This window comes from Martes martes (genome assembly GCF_963455335.1).
Source record: "Martes martes genome assembly, chromosome: 16".
NCBI lineage: Eukaryota > Metazoa > Chordata > Mammalia > Carnivora > Mustelidae > Martes > Martes martes.
The window spans coordinates 25,064,812-25,081,614 of record NC_137904.1 but is presented as its reverse complement, the minus strand read 5'-3'; the positions used below and the strand labels follow the sequence as shown (position 1 = coordinate 25,081,614).

The following is a 16,803-nucleotide window of genomic DNA, read 5'->3' as shown; positions in this document are numbered from 1 at the left end:
CTAAAGACAAAACAAATAGGAAAAACCTAAATTCTTGTGTCTTCATTTTTAATTTCACTTCCGTTGTGGTTTTGTTACTTGTTTATTTGTACAGGGTTGACTTTCCCGCTCATTTTAAGTGATAGCTGATCAAGATGTCACATGGTAATGTCAGCTGGCCAGTCAGATGGGCCTCACAGAGTGATACTACCGGGACGATATTGCCATCGTCTGGGGCCTAATCCTTAAGCTTTGCAGGTCCAGAAACTCCTTCTTTGTACATTATCAAAGGAGGATTAGTTTGAGGCATGGAGGTGCCTATAGTGAGAGATACTACTGTTCTCGTCTGTATACAGTTACAATTCTTGCTAGAAAATGAACGTTTCGGCCTTCATGTGCCTTTTAGTGTGATTCAGTATCTCTCAGGGCCTTGATGAAAGCAAGCAAGTCTCTTCTCTTCAGAGTAAAGGGCCCGATCCTGTTACCTAATTAAGATACTATTTGCTGAAGAGCCTACCTACCTCCGGCCAGTGGTGTCCTTTTGGTCCTTGCTACCACAGGTGTGGTCCATTACCTGAGAGCTTGCAAAGAATGCAAGAATCAGGCCAGACCTACTAAATCACAGTCTACTTGAACAAGATTGTCAGGTGTGATACAAATGCACGTTAAAAATCGAGGCACATTTGCCTTAGAGTATACCATTACCAATTTGTCAGCTCTGCATTGATTTCTATAGTTTAATCAAACTGTAAGTGTGTTGTTATAAATTGCTGTTATTTATCCTCAAGATTAAAACCTGGCTGGCTTAGTTGGTAGAGCACATGATCTTGATGTTGGGGTCATGAGTTTAAGCCCTGCGTTAGGCATAGAGCCTCCTTTTTATTGTTTTTGGTTTTTTTCCCCCTAAAGATTTTATTTATTTATTTGACGAAGAGAGAGACAGCAAGAGAGGGAACACAAGCAGGGGGAGTGGGAGAGGAAGAAGCAGGCTTCCTGCTGAGTAGGGAGCCCAGTGCGGGGCTGGATCCCAGGACCCTGGGATCATGACCTAAGGCAGATGCTTAACAACTGAGCCACCCAGGCGCCCATAGAGCCTCCTTTAAACAAAACAAAATGTCATTTGAAATATCATAGGTTTGTTAGATAATTATGCAGTGATACACAAGTGAGTAATTGACAATAAGCTAGTGCTTATCCTATCATGTCTTAATATCTGTAATGTGACCATTTGTCTTTATAGTGTTTTGTTTTCAATTTTTTAATAGTTGATTTCATATAATTTTTTGAAGATTTAACGAGCAGTCTTGATACTCTTAATATACAATACCGTGTCTTCTCTAGGTGGTTATTCCCACGGGGTTTGAAAACTCATAGCATGCTAGTTAAAGACTGGGACAGATCTAGAAGTCAGTGGGGGGAGAAATGTTATTTCAGAAAACCAGGGCAGGAAGCCTTAGTAGCTCAGCAGAGAAAAGAACGCTATTATTGCTTCTTTTATCTCCCACTTCCCCTTCTGTTACCCATTTTCAAAACAGCCCAAAAATCTGTCTGAAAATGATGTTACTGTAGTAGTACTTACCGAATTGTCCTAAGGAAAGGTTAAATCTAGAACTGGGGAAACCAAGACCAGATGAAATAATTTTAAAATAACCTATAATTCTACTTCTTACTGACAACCACTGTTACATTTATTGTGTCCTTCTAGACCTATTATTTTGCAAAATTAAGGGACTACTGTATATGCAACTTCATATCCATCTTTTTTTCTTTTGGCTAGTATTATATGGAGCATTTAGCAACTTATGGAGCATTTGTTGGTGGTAGGCTGAGATGTATTGACTTAGGTGTGCCAAAATACTAGAAGCAATGCTCTAGAAGCAAAACTAAATAGTCAGCAGCCAAGAGTGGGGAGAAAAGCTGCACACACATATTTGTGTTCAGAAGACCACATGTTTATATTGGCTTTTTAGTTGTCTTTTCTCAAATAAGTCTTTTCACAAATGTCTTTAAACATGGCACTCTGAAAGCCGCTTATTGAGTTCAAAACTCACTTGAGGTATAGGATATAGATGAGAATTAAAACCTGTATTCTGAATCAATAATGTTAAAATCAGTGATGTTAATGACAAACTGTTTGTCACAGAGGTGCCCAGGTTTTCTGTGTAGATATTTTTTTTTCAATGTAACTGTAGTATAGGTATGATTTTGATAGAGAAAGGGGCACCTGGGTGGCTCAGTCAGTTAAGCCTCCAACTCTTGGTTTTGGCTCAAGTCATGATCTCAGGACTGTGAGATTGAGCCCCGTGTCAGGCTTAGGGCTTAGCACACAGTCTGGTAGAGATTCTCTCCCTCTCCCTCCCCCTTGCTCTTCCTCCTCTGTCTCTCAAAAATAAATAAAATCTTTAAAAATTTTTGATGGAGGGGGTGCCTGAGTGGCTCAGTTGGTTAAGTGTCTGCCTTCAGCTCAGGTCATGATCCCAGGGTCCTGGGATCGATCCCCGTATCAGGCTCCCTGCTCAGCAGGAACCCTGCTTCTCCCTCTCCCACTCCCCCTGCTTTTGTTCCCTTTTGCTGTCAGTCTCTGTCAAATGAATAAATAAAATCTTAAAAAAAAGGGGGGGGTGCACCTGGGTGGCTCTGTGGATTAAGCCTCTGCCTTCTGCTCAGGTCATGACCCCAGGGTCTTGGGATCGAGCCCTGCATCAGGCTCTCTGCTCAGCAGGGAGCCTGCTTCCCTTCCTCTCTCTCTACCTGCCTCTCTGCTTACTTGTGATCTCTGTCTGTGAAATAAATAAGTAAAATCTTAAAAAAAAAAAAAAAAAGGAACTTAATACTTTCTATCGTAGTTACGTGTGCAGGCAACTAGCTCCTTTACCAGAATGACAGTTTTTTTGAGGTCAGGGCCATGCTTTATTCATCTTTATAATCCCGGCTCCTGGCACATACTAGACCTCAATAAATATTGAATAAGTGCCTTTATGAATGTCGTGGGTGTAATTTTGCACACATTCTTTTTAGATTGTTCGTGGTCTTGATCATATGCACCCTAATCATTAATGCAGATAATCAAGAATTAAACTTTTGTTTTCTCGTATGGTTTGGTTATTTTTTGCTACATAATAAACTATATCAAAGCGTAACGCCTTAAAAAGCCATCTTACTTGCTTACTATTCTGGGGAGTGACTGGGACTTGGGTTGGGCGGTTCTGATTTTGCTGGCAACACCCAAGTAATTGCAGTCAGATGGCAGCTAAGGCTGGAATGTTCAAGAAAGAACATTCACCTACCTGTTTGGAGCCTCAGTGGCTGCAGGACTCCGTTGGAATGCTGGCATGGCTGGGCCTGGTTGCCAGCCTTCTTCCCTTCCTCCCACCCTTCCCTCTCATCTCCCCCTTCCACTCTCCAGAAGGGTAGCCAGACATCTTACGTGGTGGGTCAGGACCCTCAAAAGTGCACGAGTGGCAGTTGCTAGGCTGCTAGACCTGGAGCTGGCACAGCCTCCATCCCACTCTGTGGCTATGCACATAGGCCTGCAAGTGCTCGTCACGGCCCTGCTGTGCTCCTGGGGGGAGGACTGCACGGCGATACAGTATCAGGAGATGTGGTTCGTGGTTCACTGGGGGCCCCTCACATAACAGACTGCCAAATCCTATAATAAAAATTTTCTTTTTGAATGTTTTCAAATAGGCGTTAAGAAAAAGAAAGCCTAACTGTAAGAAAGGCAAGAAGGACATGTGGCAGCACTTACAAGTCCCTAAGTGGGTCATACAATTCAAATTCTCTATCACTGTTCTAGCTTTCTGATGTGGGCATGTTTATGTCTCTGACTCCACTATGTTAGTTATTTATAGATGCTTTCTTCATAGGGTTGTGGTAGCATTTAAGTGAGACCATGTGTGTAAGGGGCTGGCACACAGCAGGTGTCCAGTAGATGATAGCTGTTGCCGTATTACTATTGCTGCACCATCATCATCGTCATCGTCATCATTATTTTTAGTGACTAAGGTCTTGGTGTCAGTGTGAAGATGAAGAGCTGATGCAGTACATTTCACATGAACCAAGAAGAAACATTTTGGTTGGCTTTTTCAATTTCAGTTGACTATTTTATATATTTACTTTGTCTTTTATTTTTGATCATTATGTTCTTATTAGCTAAGTGTTTAAAGCCAGTGTCTAATTTTAAATAGTTTTGGGGTGCCTGGCTGGCTCAGTGGGTGGAACATGTGACTCTTGATGTCAGGATTGTGAATTTGAGCCCCACTTTGGGTGTAGGGATTACTTAAAAAATGAAATCTTTTTTTTTTTTTTAAGATTTTATTTATTTATTTGACAGACGGAGATCACAAGTAGGCAGAGAGGAGGCAGGCAGAGAGAGAGGAGGAAGCAGGCTCCTTGCTGAGCAGAGAGCCTGATGCAGGGCTCAATCCCAGGTTCCTGGGATCATGACCTGAGCCGAAGGCAGAGGCTTTAACCCACTGAGCCACCCAGGCGCCCCTAAAAAATGAAATCTTAAAAATAAAATGAAATTATTTCAGTTTCTTATTACCAGTTGGGAAAATAAATTCTTAAACTTGGAGGTTAAAAATTATTTTCTTCTATAAAGTTACAAAAATGCATGTTTTAGGGGTGCCTGGGTGACTCAGTGGGTTAAAGCCTCTGCCTTCAGCTCAGGTCATGATCCCAGGGTCCTGGGATTGGGCCCCCACATCGGGCTCTCTGCTCAGTGGGGAGCCTGCGTCCCGCCCCCACCGCCTGCCTCTCTGCCTACTTGTGAGCTCCGTCAAATAAATAAATAAAATCTTTTTAAAAAATGCATGTTTTAGAGGAGATAGGGGAGATTCTGGTACTTTTTTCTAAAATATGCTGTTATATTTATTATTATTGTATTATATTGATGTAGCAATTTTATATTGCTACTGAAGACCACAGATGTTTTAAGTCAAATTCTACATAGGTTTTATGAGCTTTTTAGTAGCTAAACTGTGGAGGAAAATGTGTCAGTCACTGTTGTCTTCAAGGGCTGTGAAGTATATATTTACTAGGCTTTTGCAAACCTTAGTACCGATGTGTAAACTTGATGACTTTTTGGCATTTTGTGAACTCATCCTCCTGTTAAAACCTTAAAAATACAATTGCTTACGGATTAAACTGCAGTAAAGGTAAGTTGTTGTTTTTTTTAAAGATTTATTTATTAGAGAGTGTGTGTGTGCGCTCAGGAAGAGGGGTAGAGGGAGTGGAGAGAGAATCCCTAGCAGACTGCACAAAGTTTGGAGCCTGATGCAGGACTTGATCCCACAACCTGAGATCATGACCTCAGCTTAAATAAGAGTTGGATGCCCAACCAACTGTGCCACCTAGGTGCCCCAGGAAGTGAGTTTTAATGGTCTATTATAGTAGAGGCTTTAGTGAAAAATTGGTTTGAATATTATTAATCAGCATAAACAGTGTATATGACAGTTTCCTTTTTAAGACCTTGAGTTGTGTATCATTTGTTCTACTTAAATCTGCTTTGTTACTAACATCGCAGTTGTTTTGCCCTAGAAAGGCTAGGTAGCATTTGGGGCTGTGTGGTTATCTACCACATGATTCTTGATATGCAAGGATAAGAAATAAAAGTTACAGCAGGAAGTGTTTGCAGTCTGTACATCATTTATAGATTTGCCTGGGAACTTCTGAAAATGGGAAAAGTGGGAAGACCATGGTCCTTGGAGTCAGACTTTTTCTGGCACTGTGAAGCCTTGGGAAAGTTATTTGACTTCTTCAAGCTTCACCCTCTTCAGTGTAGACAGTAGAGACCCACCTCTCAGAGTCCTTGTGAAGTTAATGAGCAGACAGGGCACACACGGACCGTGGTACCACATCAGATAAGAAGAATCACTTAGCAGAGAAGTACGCATGGTTTATTTAGTTCCTTCAAGCCAAGCAAATGAAACAGCAGTGGTTGGTGTTCTATAAACGAAAGGGACTATGTTTATAATGAAAGTATAGGAGGTGCGCTTGGAAATGGAGTCTCCCCTGGCCAGTCTTCTCACTGCTTTATGTTCACGTACTTCCTCTTTTTCTTTCCTCTGTGGTTCTGAAACAAAAACAAAACATAGTTGCACACTGAAACTGTTCAAGCTTTTGAATTCTTTCTAAAGAGGAAATTGCCTTTACCTAACCAATGCACTTCCTGTGTGTGCTGTATCCGTTAAAGAGTGAGACAGGACCTCATTGTATGCTTCTGAACTGCAGAATTTCCTCTTGGTGGTGGGGGTGTGAACTGTATTACAGTGCTTCAACATGTCTTCGTTTATTTTGGTATCTATAAGGTCTGTCGTGATTCACCTGGGGATCTTGTTTAAAATGTCCATTCTGGGGCGCCTGGGTGGCTCAGTGGGTTAAAGCCTCTGCCTTTGGCTCAGGTCATGATCCCAGGGTCCTGGGATCAAGCCCCGCATCGGGCTCTCTGCTCAGCAGGGAGCCTGCTTCCTCCTCTCTCTCTGCCTGCTTCTCTGCCTACTTGTGATCTCTGTCTGTCAAATAAATAAATAAATAAATAAATAAAATCTTTTAAAAAAATAAAAATAAAATGTCCGTTCTGATTCAGTAGTTCTGGGTGGGGCCTAACAGTCTGTATTTCTAACAGTATTTCAGGCGATGTATCAAAATCATAAGACATGCTCTCCCTGGTTCTTTAAAAAAGGTCTTATATGGGCACCTGGGTGGCTCAGTTGGTTGAGCGACTCCCTTCGGCTCAGGTCATGATCCCAGAGTCCTGGGATCGAGTGCTGCATCAGGCTCCCAGCTGTGTGGGGAGTCTGCTTCTCCCTCTGACCTTCTCCCAGTTCCTGCTCTCTCTCACTCTCTATCAAATAAATAAATAAATAAAATCTTTAAAAAAAAATTTAAAAGGCCTTATACGTGTACACAGTTAATTTCATTTTTACTCAACAACATGTATTTCCCAGGTGCTATGTATGTTAGGGTGTGAGTCTTAAGGACCCAGGATCCCACAGATGAGTAATGAACCAGAACATTTTGAGTACGGCCCCCTCCCTTTCTATTTAAATTTCGGCTTTGGTTTAATTCATGGAAGCTCCCTTGTAAGTGTACAGAGACTACTTAACAATTAAACTTATAGTAGGGTCTCTCTTTTTCTTTATGATTTAACGAATTCCACCGTTTATTGCACATACACTATTGTAAGTTACATTATTGTCAAAAGGAGAAAAAATTATTTCCATTATCCACTTCAGCCAATCAAACTCATCTTTTTTTTTTCCCCTGTATTTTGTTTTTGTACTCCTTGAGCATTGACACTTTTTGTTTTTACATGGTTGTGAACGTTTCTGGAAAACAATTTTATATTCTGCTTTTTAATTTTTATTTTTAAACTTTTTTGTTGTTGGTGGTGGTGGGTTGTTTTTTTTTTGGTTTTTTTTTTGTGTGTGTGTGTGTGCTTTTTTTACTTGACAGAGAGAGAGAGCACAAGTAGGCAGACTGGCAGACAGGGGTAAAGAAAGAAGCAGGCTCTCCACTGAGCAGGGTACCTGATACGGGGCTCGATCCCAGGACTCCGGGATCATGACCTGAGCTGAAGGCAGATGCTTAACTGCCTGAGCCAGCCAGGCGCCCCTGTATTCTGCTTTTTAAATTTAGTGTTAGAGAATAAATGGAAAACTTTCTAAATTTCTCTATTAACTGTTGAAATCCTGTGCTTTGTGGATTTGCTTGGACTTCAAACTTGGACTTTCTTGGAAAGAAAGTTAGCCAAAGGGTTAGAGTAATAAATGTAGTAATGTTATTATGAAACTAATATGGTAATATCACCAAAGTAAAATGTGTGTTTGCTTTGATTCAGAACTATTTGGTTTTTAGAATTTTCCTGTTAAGTGAGTGACTTGTGTGTTGTCTGTATCTTAGAAAAAAAGAAAGTGTATCTGTGTAGACAACTGGTTCGTTTTCAAAATATGTGTGAGCTGTAAAGATTCCCCTCTCCTATCTCCCAGAGCAGCAGCTCTTAATCTGAGCTCTGTGGACCAGAGGGCAATGTTTCTCAAAGTGTGAGCTGCCGAATCACAGGGGTGGTTGTGGACAAGAACTCTGTCCATACCTTCCAGCCCTCCTCAAAGGTTCTGGATCAGTAGGTCTGGGATGGAGCCCTGTACTCTAAATTGTATCTGGCAGCCTACATGATTCTTCTGCAAACCGAGTTTCAGAATTACTGCTGCAGGCCAGCCATGGTTGAGATTTGAGGGAATTTGTAAGTTCTGAAATTGAATGAATTTCTTTAGGGTATGGAATATTCATTTACTGGGAAGAGGGGGTCTGTAAACCTTTCATTGAGATTTGCAAAGAGGAAAATGACTCAGAAAAGATTAAATTATTGTCCCAGAGGTGTGTTTTCATTAAGATTTTCTGCTATGAGCCCCTTTGAATTTTAAATAAATTCTTAGCTTTCTCTTAGTATAATGAGAGCATTTTATCCCTTAGGCGATTTTTTTTAAAAGTATGGCTTTCTTTTATTTATTATTTAGTTTTTATTAGAGGTGTGGAGGAGTGGAGGGAGAAGGAGAAGGAGAGACAGACTCTCAGACAGACTCCATGCTGAGTGTGAGTCTGACACAGGGCTCTGTCCCTCGACCCTGAGATCATGACCTGAGCTGAAACCAAGAATCAGATGCTCAACTGACTGAGCCCCGCAGATGCCCCTATAGTATGGCTTTCTGATTTACCATTTATGTACTACTTTTCAGTAAAATGAATTTTAACCCCCTCCTACTTAAAAATTGTTTTGTACTGAAACATACTATTGCCAAGAACTACTTTGTGTGATAATGATACTTTCTAATATTTTTTTAAATTGGGAACAACAATGTGCCAGTAATTTTACAAAGCATATAATACATAGATTATTTAATTCTGTTAACAGCAACTCCATGAAGTAAGCATTATATTCATTTAACAAATAAGGAAATTGAGGTGTGGTGTGCTTAATTAACAGGACCAGACGGATGTAGTTTGTGAATGACAGAATCACGGTTTGAGCCCATTCTGTCTTACATGAAGGCCAGTACTGTGCATTTTTGCAAGTTTGTGCAAATGAATCACATTTGATTTATCAACAAATGGAAGGTGATCGTTGTGTAGTGCCTTGGGATTAGGGGTGGTACCTGGGGATTAACCTTTTCTAGAGATTCCAATTCTGAATTTTTGTGTTCTTTCTTTTCAGATCAAAGAAAGTGCATCACAGACAAGAGATGTCCTCAAACAGCATTTTAATGATTTAAAGGGAACCCTTGGGAAGCTCCTGGATGAGCGATTGGTGACCCTTTTGCAAGAGGTGGACACGATTGAACAGGAAACCATTAAACCTCTAGATGACTGCCAGAAGCTCATAGAGCACGGAGTTAATACTGCAGAGGACTTAGTCCAAGAAGGTGGGAGTCCAGGGAGCCTATCAAGTGGGGCACATTCAGTTTGGCTCTTCGCTAATTTCTCAGGGTGCCAGCAGGTTTGTTGCCATCTGTGGGGTGCTTAGCATGTTCCTACCTCTGAATAGTTTGTAATATAGGATGACAGATACACAGTGAGGTCTCCCAGGGTGAATGTAGTTAAAATGTTAATTATAATCAGTTATAAGACAAGGGATAATGGTTTTTCTCAGGTGGTTTTTTGGTAGTATCTTATTCACTGCTAACACTGTGACTTTAAGGTCCTTTTGAGTCTGTTCATGTATTTTTCAGAGTGTTCATAGAATTTAATTCCATTGTTTTAGAAGGTTAAAAATTATAATTGGTGTTTACTCCTGAAATCGTAGTGGTTATATACCTATCTGCAGCCAATTATTGTGGTTAAAGCATGCCCAGATCTTGCCTTGCTATCTTCCTGTCTTCATGTCCGCTTTCCTCCCTTACACAGATCTTTGTCAAGTACATTAAATAATGTACTGCCTTTAGGGGCTCACAGCACAGTGAGAGGCATACGTGCTGAGAGAGATCTAAGACCTACAAGAGCACGGAAGGGAAAGCGCTTAGCTGTGGGAGAGTGAAGGATAGCTTTCTGTGGGAGAAGTTCACAGAGTCTTGAAGGAATTCATTAAGCGACAAAGGAAGAAATGGAGGTAACAGCACGATTGGAAGCAGAAGCAACATCACCAGGAAGTGAATGGCATATCAGGGGTCTGTTGAAGGTATTTTAGGCAGCAGAGTTACACAATCGGATTTGCATTTTTAAAAAAATGATGCTGCCTGTAGTTTGGAGATTGTATTAGAGGTCCTAAGACTGGAGGTGAAAGAGGCCAATTGAGAAGATGTAGCACTACTCCAGCAGGAAATGAAGAAGACAGTGAGCTTCATCATGGTGGAGACAAAGTGGAGCTGATTTTAAGACTTTTTAGAGATAAAATTATTGACGAGTTTACCTATCAGTGAGCGTCGATTATTGGTGATTGCCTGGAGCTAGGTTGAAGAATAAAGGGAAGGATTTAGGATGACCAAAACCAGCCGGATTTTGGATGAGCAGGTTGAATTGTGCTGTTTACTGATGTAGGAAACAAAGGAGAAAGGTGGGCTTCATTGGGTAGTGAGGCATTCAGTTTGGGGTGTGTTGAGTCTGAGATGCTCAGGATACCCAGATGCTGTAGTTGGGCATGTGGTGTGTGGCTTCGGAGAGAGATCAGTGTGGCAAGATGGTAATTGATGGTGTGGACATCGAATCTGACTCCATGGGAGCTAGTAAATCTTCCAAAGCTAGTGTGTCCTATGAGGAGAGAGCGTGGTAGGCAATGCCAGCATTGAAAGGACAATTGAGGAAAAAGGAGCCAGAGCCTGAAAAGTACCCATCCTGCCCTGAGTGCTGTGAATGACATGGGACGAAGAGGGTGCACGGCTCACCGGTCTGTCACTCTTGCTGGAAATTCATCTCCTTTCAGTCCCATTTAGAATGTGGCACTGCTGTTATCTTTTTTTTTTTTAATTTTTTTTATTTTAATAAACATATAATGTATTTTTATCCCCAGGGGTACAGGTCTGTGAATCGCTAGGTTTACACATTTCACAGCACTCATCGGCACTGCTGTTATCTTTACGTGCTAATGACATTTTGTCTCATCTTCAGTGAGAACTGCATATTTGCCACTGACCATAACACTGCCTTTGAGAAAATTCTTTTTCGTGGGGCCACAGAGTGTCTTTCCTGAGAGACTTTGCATTGGGAAACAAACCCAGAAGCAGTTCATGGGTCAGGGGTATCTACTCCTCACCCCGAGGACTGACAAAAGTTCTTATTTTAGAAAAGAAATCCTTTGAGGCACAAACTTGTTTGTTACAGCATCTGATGCTTAAATGGTTTTAGACTTCAGAAATATTTTGAATTTCAACCTCTTTCCTCCCTCCCAAGGGATAAAAACTTATTTATGGAATTTTGAGGTCTTTGAGGCAGTGTTGAATATGTCCTGTTTTCCTCTTGCTGAGGGAGAATGTCCTGTCCTGTGGTCCCAAAAAACTTGAGGCATTCCAGGGCACATTCAGAGGGAATGGGGGGTGTGGAAGGCCATAGAAGTTGGTCATTTTTTTTTAATGCCTTTAGATAATTTTTCTTCTTTATTTTTCTGTGGAATAATTTCTAATATGTGATATTCTTTTAGGAAAACAGCTGTATCATTTGATTTTATGAGACCTCGTGCCCGTGGGGCATCTGCGTGGCTCAGTCAGTTGAGTGTCTCCCTCTGGCTCAGGTTATGATCCCAGGATCCTGGGACTGAGCCCCACATCAGGCTCCCTGCTCAGTGGGGAGTCTGCTTCTCCCTCTCCCTCTTTCCCTCCCCGCATCTTCTTCTCTCTCTCTCTAAGAAAAAAAAAGATCCCATGCTCTATTTTTCTATCAGCGTAATATCTGTTCTGGCTCATGTTGGAGTTCTGTAAATCAAGATTCTGTAGGAGAGATGGAAAAAAGGACCTAGACCCTCTCCTTTGTGTAAAAATGGTCAACAGATCAGATTTCTTCATACAGAGCAGAATCTTTCATTCCTGGTAAAATGTTACCATTATTTATCCCTTTTCTTTGTGAGCTTCACCTTAGAGTCACTTCTAAAATAGTTTTTACTTTCACTTTTTGGGAACTTGACTGTGGAATCACTTAAGAATTATTTGCAAGAAAACCAGAGACCACCTAGACATGAGCTGTAGTGATTACTTTATAATGTGACCGTTTTTCTGGTGTATTTATTCTCTCATTCCTGATTGTAGGGGAGATTGCCATTCTTGGTGGTGTAGGAGAACAGAATGAAAAACTGTGGAACTTTACCAAAAAGGCCTCACACATTCAGTTGGACAGGTAAAGGAGTTAGTGCCGTTCAGGCTTAGTTTTAAGCATTTAAACTGCCTGCATTCCCTCTCCTCCCCCCCATTAAAGATTCTGAGTAAATGAGATAGAAAATATATATTTCAAGATTCACTGCCCAATACCAGTATTAGTGGTATGAAATAGCTGCCATTGTAATTTTTGGTATAGTATTACTATAGATTTTCTTCAATTCTAATATGTAAAAGAATTAAATTTTAAGAAATTCTAAACGTACTGAAACTGATTTTTTGGTATAAACTTGACAGTGGTGATCCTACCAATTTTCTCTTTTCTTGCTTATATTCATTTGGGAAGAGAATCTTTATGTAATATCTTCCACAGCCCTTACTGTCATTAGCATTATTTCCTGAGGGCTTCAGCATCATTATGTAGTATGTGACTGATCTAAACTATGCTTCATATTTTTAACCCTTCATTAAAATCCTCGTAAACACATAAGCTTTGTTTCCTCAGCTTACCAGAAGTGCCTTTACTGGTTGATGTGCCTTGTTTGTCCGCTCAGTTGGATGACTCAATTCTGAACATAGTGAAAGACCACATTTTCAAGCATGGGACAGTAGCATCTCGCCCACCAGTCCAGATCGAAGAGCTAATAGAGAAACCAGGAGGCATCATTGTTCGATGGTGTAAGGTGCGTGATTAAGAATTGTGGAAGCGGCTTCAACATTATGGATTTGAAATCTGAGGGCATTTTAGATTTTTTTGTTAACTACCTTTGAACGTTTTCTTCTCTTCACAAACAAAAGTCCCTTTTGCTTTACAATTGAATTCACAGGAACTCAAAAGCAGGTAGCTCTTCCCATTTGAGGTAAATTGTTTTTGAAGGTACATTTAACAATCTCTGTATCACAACAGTATTTCCCATCACAGATTTCCCAAAATTAACCCTTAGTAAATTGAAGATCTCTCCCATTTTTGCTTATTACAAAAGCCAAAAGATGATAGCTAATATTGGGTATCTGATATTTTCTGTTCCACACTGAACTGATACTTCTGAAATAAAATCCTGGGGGGCACCTGAGTGGCTCAGTCAGTAGAGCATCTGCCTTTGGCTCAGGTCATGATCCCAAGGTCCTGGGATGGAGCCCTGCATGGGGCTTCCTGCTTGGTGGGGAGCCTGCTTCACCCTCTCCCTTTGCTCCTCCACCTGCTTGTGTTCTCTCTCTCTCCCTGTCTTACTCTCTCTCAAATAAATAAATAAAATCTTTTAAAAAATCCTAAAATGTGGTTTCTTCATATTCTCAACATTGCTGAGAATTTTCTGTATTAAATCATATTATGTATATGAGTTACCATATTGTAGATAGAAATCATGTCCAAATAAGTCATTAAGTGTCTTGGCTGTTGACAAATACATCATTCAGAGTGGGTGTCTGGAAATGATTGCTTTTTCCTAAATGGATTTTTGAAGATTTTATTTATTTGAGAAAGAGTGTATGCCCGAGACAGCGAATATAAGCAGGGGGAGGGGCAGAGGGAGAAGGACAAGCACTGCCCCGCTGAGCAGGGAGCCTGACACAGGACCCGGTCCCAGGACCCCGAGATCATAACCTGAGCCGAAGGCAGACATTTAACCAACTGACCCACCCAGGCTCCCTCAGTGGATTTCTTTTTAAAGATTTATTTAAGAGAGAGACACACAGAGAGAGAAAAGGGGAGAAGGGGCTCCTTCCTCTCCCCTCTGCTTGCAAGGACAAGCAGAGTCCTTGCCAAGCGTGGAGCCCAGTGTGGGGATGAATCTCACAACCCTGAGATCAGACCTGATCTGAAACCAAGAGTCGAATGGTTAACTGACTGAGCCACCCAGGCCCCCCTTCAATGGATTTTTTTACTGAAGCCTTGTTGTAGAAGAAAGAAATAGATGTTTTTGTTGGTTCAAAACAAAGACTCTTACTGCATTTTTATTCTTTTCCCTGTCGGTGGATCTAGGGTTTCTAGTTTTTTTGCTATAAATGGTAGTATTCATGTTCCTTTGTATACATGGCTAAGAATTTTTCAAGTATATACCTGGTAAACTTTTGAGGTCCTAGAGTATTGGATCTGTACTGTACCAGAAACGCCAAGTTCTTTTCAATGTGATTGCACCAGGGTTTCCTTCTACCAGCAATGTATGAGTTCCTGGTACTCAGCATCCTGACCAATGCTTGGCATTGTCCAACCTTACGTTTTTGCCAGTATGGTATCTCATTGTGGTTTCAGATTACATTATCCGTATTCCCAATTAGGTTATATAGTTAAATGTATTTTTTGGTAGCATATATTTCTAATTCCTTAGAATGCTTATTTGTGCCTTTTGTTCATTCTCTTACTGGGTGGTTTCTCTTCTATTAAGTTTTAAAGGAGTCCTTTATATATTCTGGATATGAATTATCTTGGTTTTGGTAGTTGTGGGATTCTTATCTTTGAATTTCCAATATTTTATCTTTCGCCTTATTGTGTAGAAAACATGCCATTTCGGAGCACCTGGGTGGCTCAGTCGGTTGAGTGGTCGGCTCTTGATTTTGGCTTAGGTTGTGATCTCAGGGTCCTGGGATCGAGCTCCACATCAGGCTCCGCACTTGGTGGGGACTCTGCTTGGGGATTCTCTCTGTCCTTCTCCATGCACCCCTCCCTACTTGTGCTCTCTCCTCTCTCTTTTAGAATAAATAAGTACATTAACATTTATTTATTATTATTTTTAACAGTGTATTCCTTTATGGGGGGGGTTGGGAGGCAAGACACCATGGTGAGGAACAAAATCAATTAAAGGAAGTACAGGTACAGGAAGCAATAATGTTAAAATAGTAATGCACAAAATGGATAACTGTAATCACTTTCTTAAGAGTACTTGACTTGTGGGGACGCCTGGGTGGCTTAGTTGGTTGGGCGGCTGCCTTCAGCTCAGGTCGTGATCCCACCGTCCTGGGATCGAGTCCCACATCGGGCTCCTTGCTCAGCAGGGAGCCTGCTTCTCCCTCTGGCTCTGCTTGCCACTCTCTCTGCCTGTGCTCGCTCTCTCTGACAAATAAATAAATAAAATCTTTTAAAAAAAAAAGAGTACTTGACTTGTGGAAGATAAACTTTAATTGCTGTTGTAAAAAAAAAAAATCTGTATGAAGTAGAAACTGGTTTCAGTAATATTAGTAGAGAATATGTTCTAGAAAGTGGAGGTAACAGGATGTAAAATCCTGGCAGCAGTTTAATAGAACAGTCCCAGAGGATTAGGCTAAGACCAATGCCTAATGAGGATGAGAGCCTTGTCTGTGGGGAATTTTGGATGATAGCTGCAGAAATATTACACTGTACATAAACCAAACTGAACTGTTTTCACAAGTGCTGTAAAGTTTCGTATAATAAAAGTTTTTTTTCTACATGAACTTCAATTTCACAGCAAGAGTGGCATGGGATACCTAAACACAGAAGAGCGCAGTCATGCAAGATAGCTAACTCCTTGATATAATAATGCATATGATTCAAAGAGATTACACTATCATTACAGTTAGGAGTTTCTGCAGCTACGAGGTGATGGCTGTGGAAAGCATGGCCCCCAATATCAATATCTAAGAAGCAGCCACCACCTCCTTCTGTGTGTGTGCTCTTACGTTTTTTCTTCATTTTTATTAGTCAACTCTGTTGTTATTGCTGCTTGGGAAAACTGGTAAAAACAAAATTGTAACCATTGAACCTAGATAGTGCTCTGGCAGTCAAGATGTTTAAGGCCTTTTAGAATGAATAAATAAGTCTTTAAAAAAAGAAAAGAAAAGAAAACATGCCGTTTCTTCAAAGGAAGCCAAGTTCTGCAAATCCGACAGGGAAGTGTAGAACACATGGTTCAATAAAGAAAAGACAGGCAGTAATGATGGCTTATTTCCTATGACTTTCCTGAGAATAGCCCATGTTCAGCACATGGGCTTCTGTGCATGGCCCCAGAATTCTTAAGCCATGATGCTGAGAGAAACTGCTCCCTGATCTTTACCTAACAAAGCCTTTCTCCTTAGGTGGATGACGACTTCACCGCCCAGGATTACAGGCTGCAGTTCCGCAAGTGCACTTCCAATCATTTTGAGGACGTATATGTCGGCTCTGAAACCGAGTTCATAGTGTTGCACATAGACCCCAATGTTGATTATCAGTTCAGAGTCTGCGCCCGAGGAGATGGCCGGCAGGAGTGGAGTCCTTGGAGCGTTCCCCAGATGGGTCACTCCACGTTGGTGCCTCATGGTATGCTGCTGCCTTCTCTCTCCTGAAGCCCAGCTGTGTCTCAGAATGCTGGCGCCGTCTGTGCTCAAGGCAGCACAGTGTTTGCACACCGCCAGCCAGGTTTTCTGACCGTAAAACTTGCATTGGTGAGAACAACGTGGAACATCTCCTATTCAAATTACTTGATGGGAATTTTGAGACCTTTTCATCCGTTCTTATCTCCAGAGTCCAGAAATAGTGCCAGGAGGATTATCAGCATCCCCCAAATCCGAAGATTTGAAGTGTTGTGATAGGATA

General features: G+C 41.1%; 1 protein-coding gene across 1 annotated transcript in view; it reads left to right on the top strand.

Moving 5' to 3' along the window:
- The window catches only part of CRLF3 (cytokine receptor like factor 3), a 39,122-nt gene that overhangs the window by 3,479 nt on the left and 18,840 nt on the right, over positions 1 to 16,803 (top strand). Inside the window, exons 2-5 of the mRNA XM_080825310.1 lie at positions 9,194 to 9,401; positions 12,210 to 12,297; positions 12,781 to 12,958; positions 16,305 to 16,527. Coding sequence (XP_080681436.1) covers positions 9,194 to 9,401; positions 12,210 to 12,297; positions 12,781 to 12,958; positions 16,305 to 16,527 — 697 coding nt within the window. The remainder of the gene's footprint in view (positions 1 to 9,193; positions 9,402 to 12,209; positions 12,298 to 12,780; positions 12,959 to 16,304; positions 16,528 to 16,803) is intronic.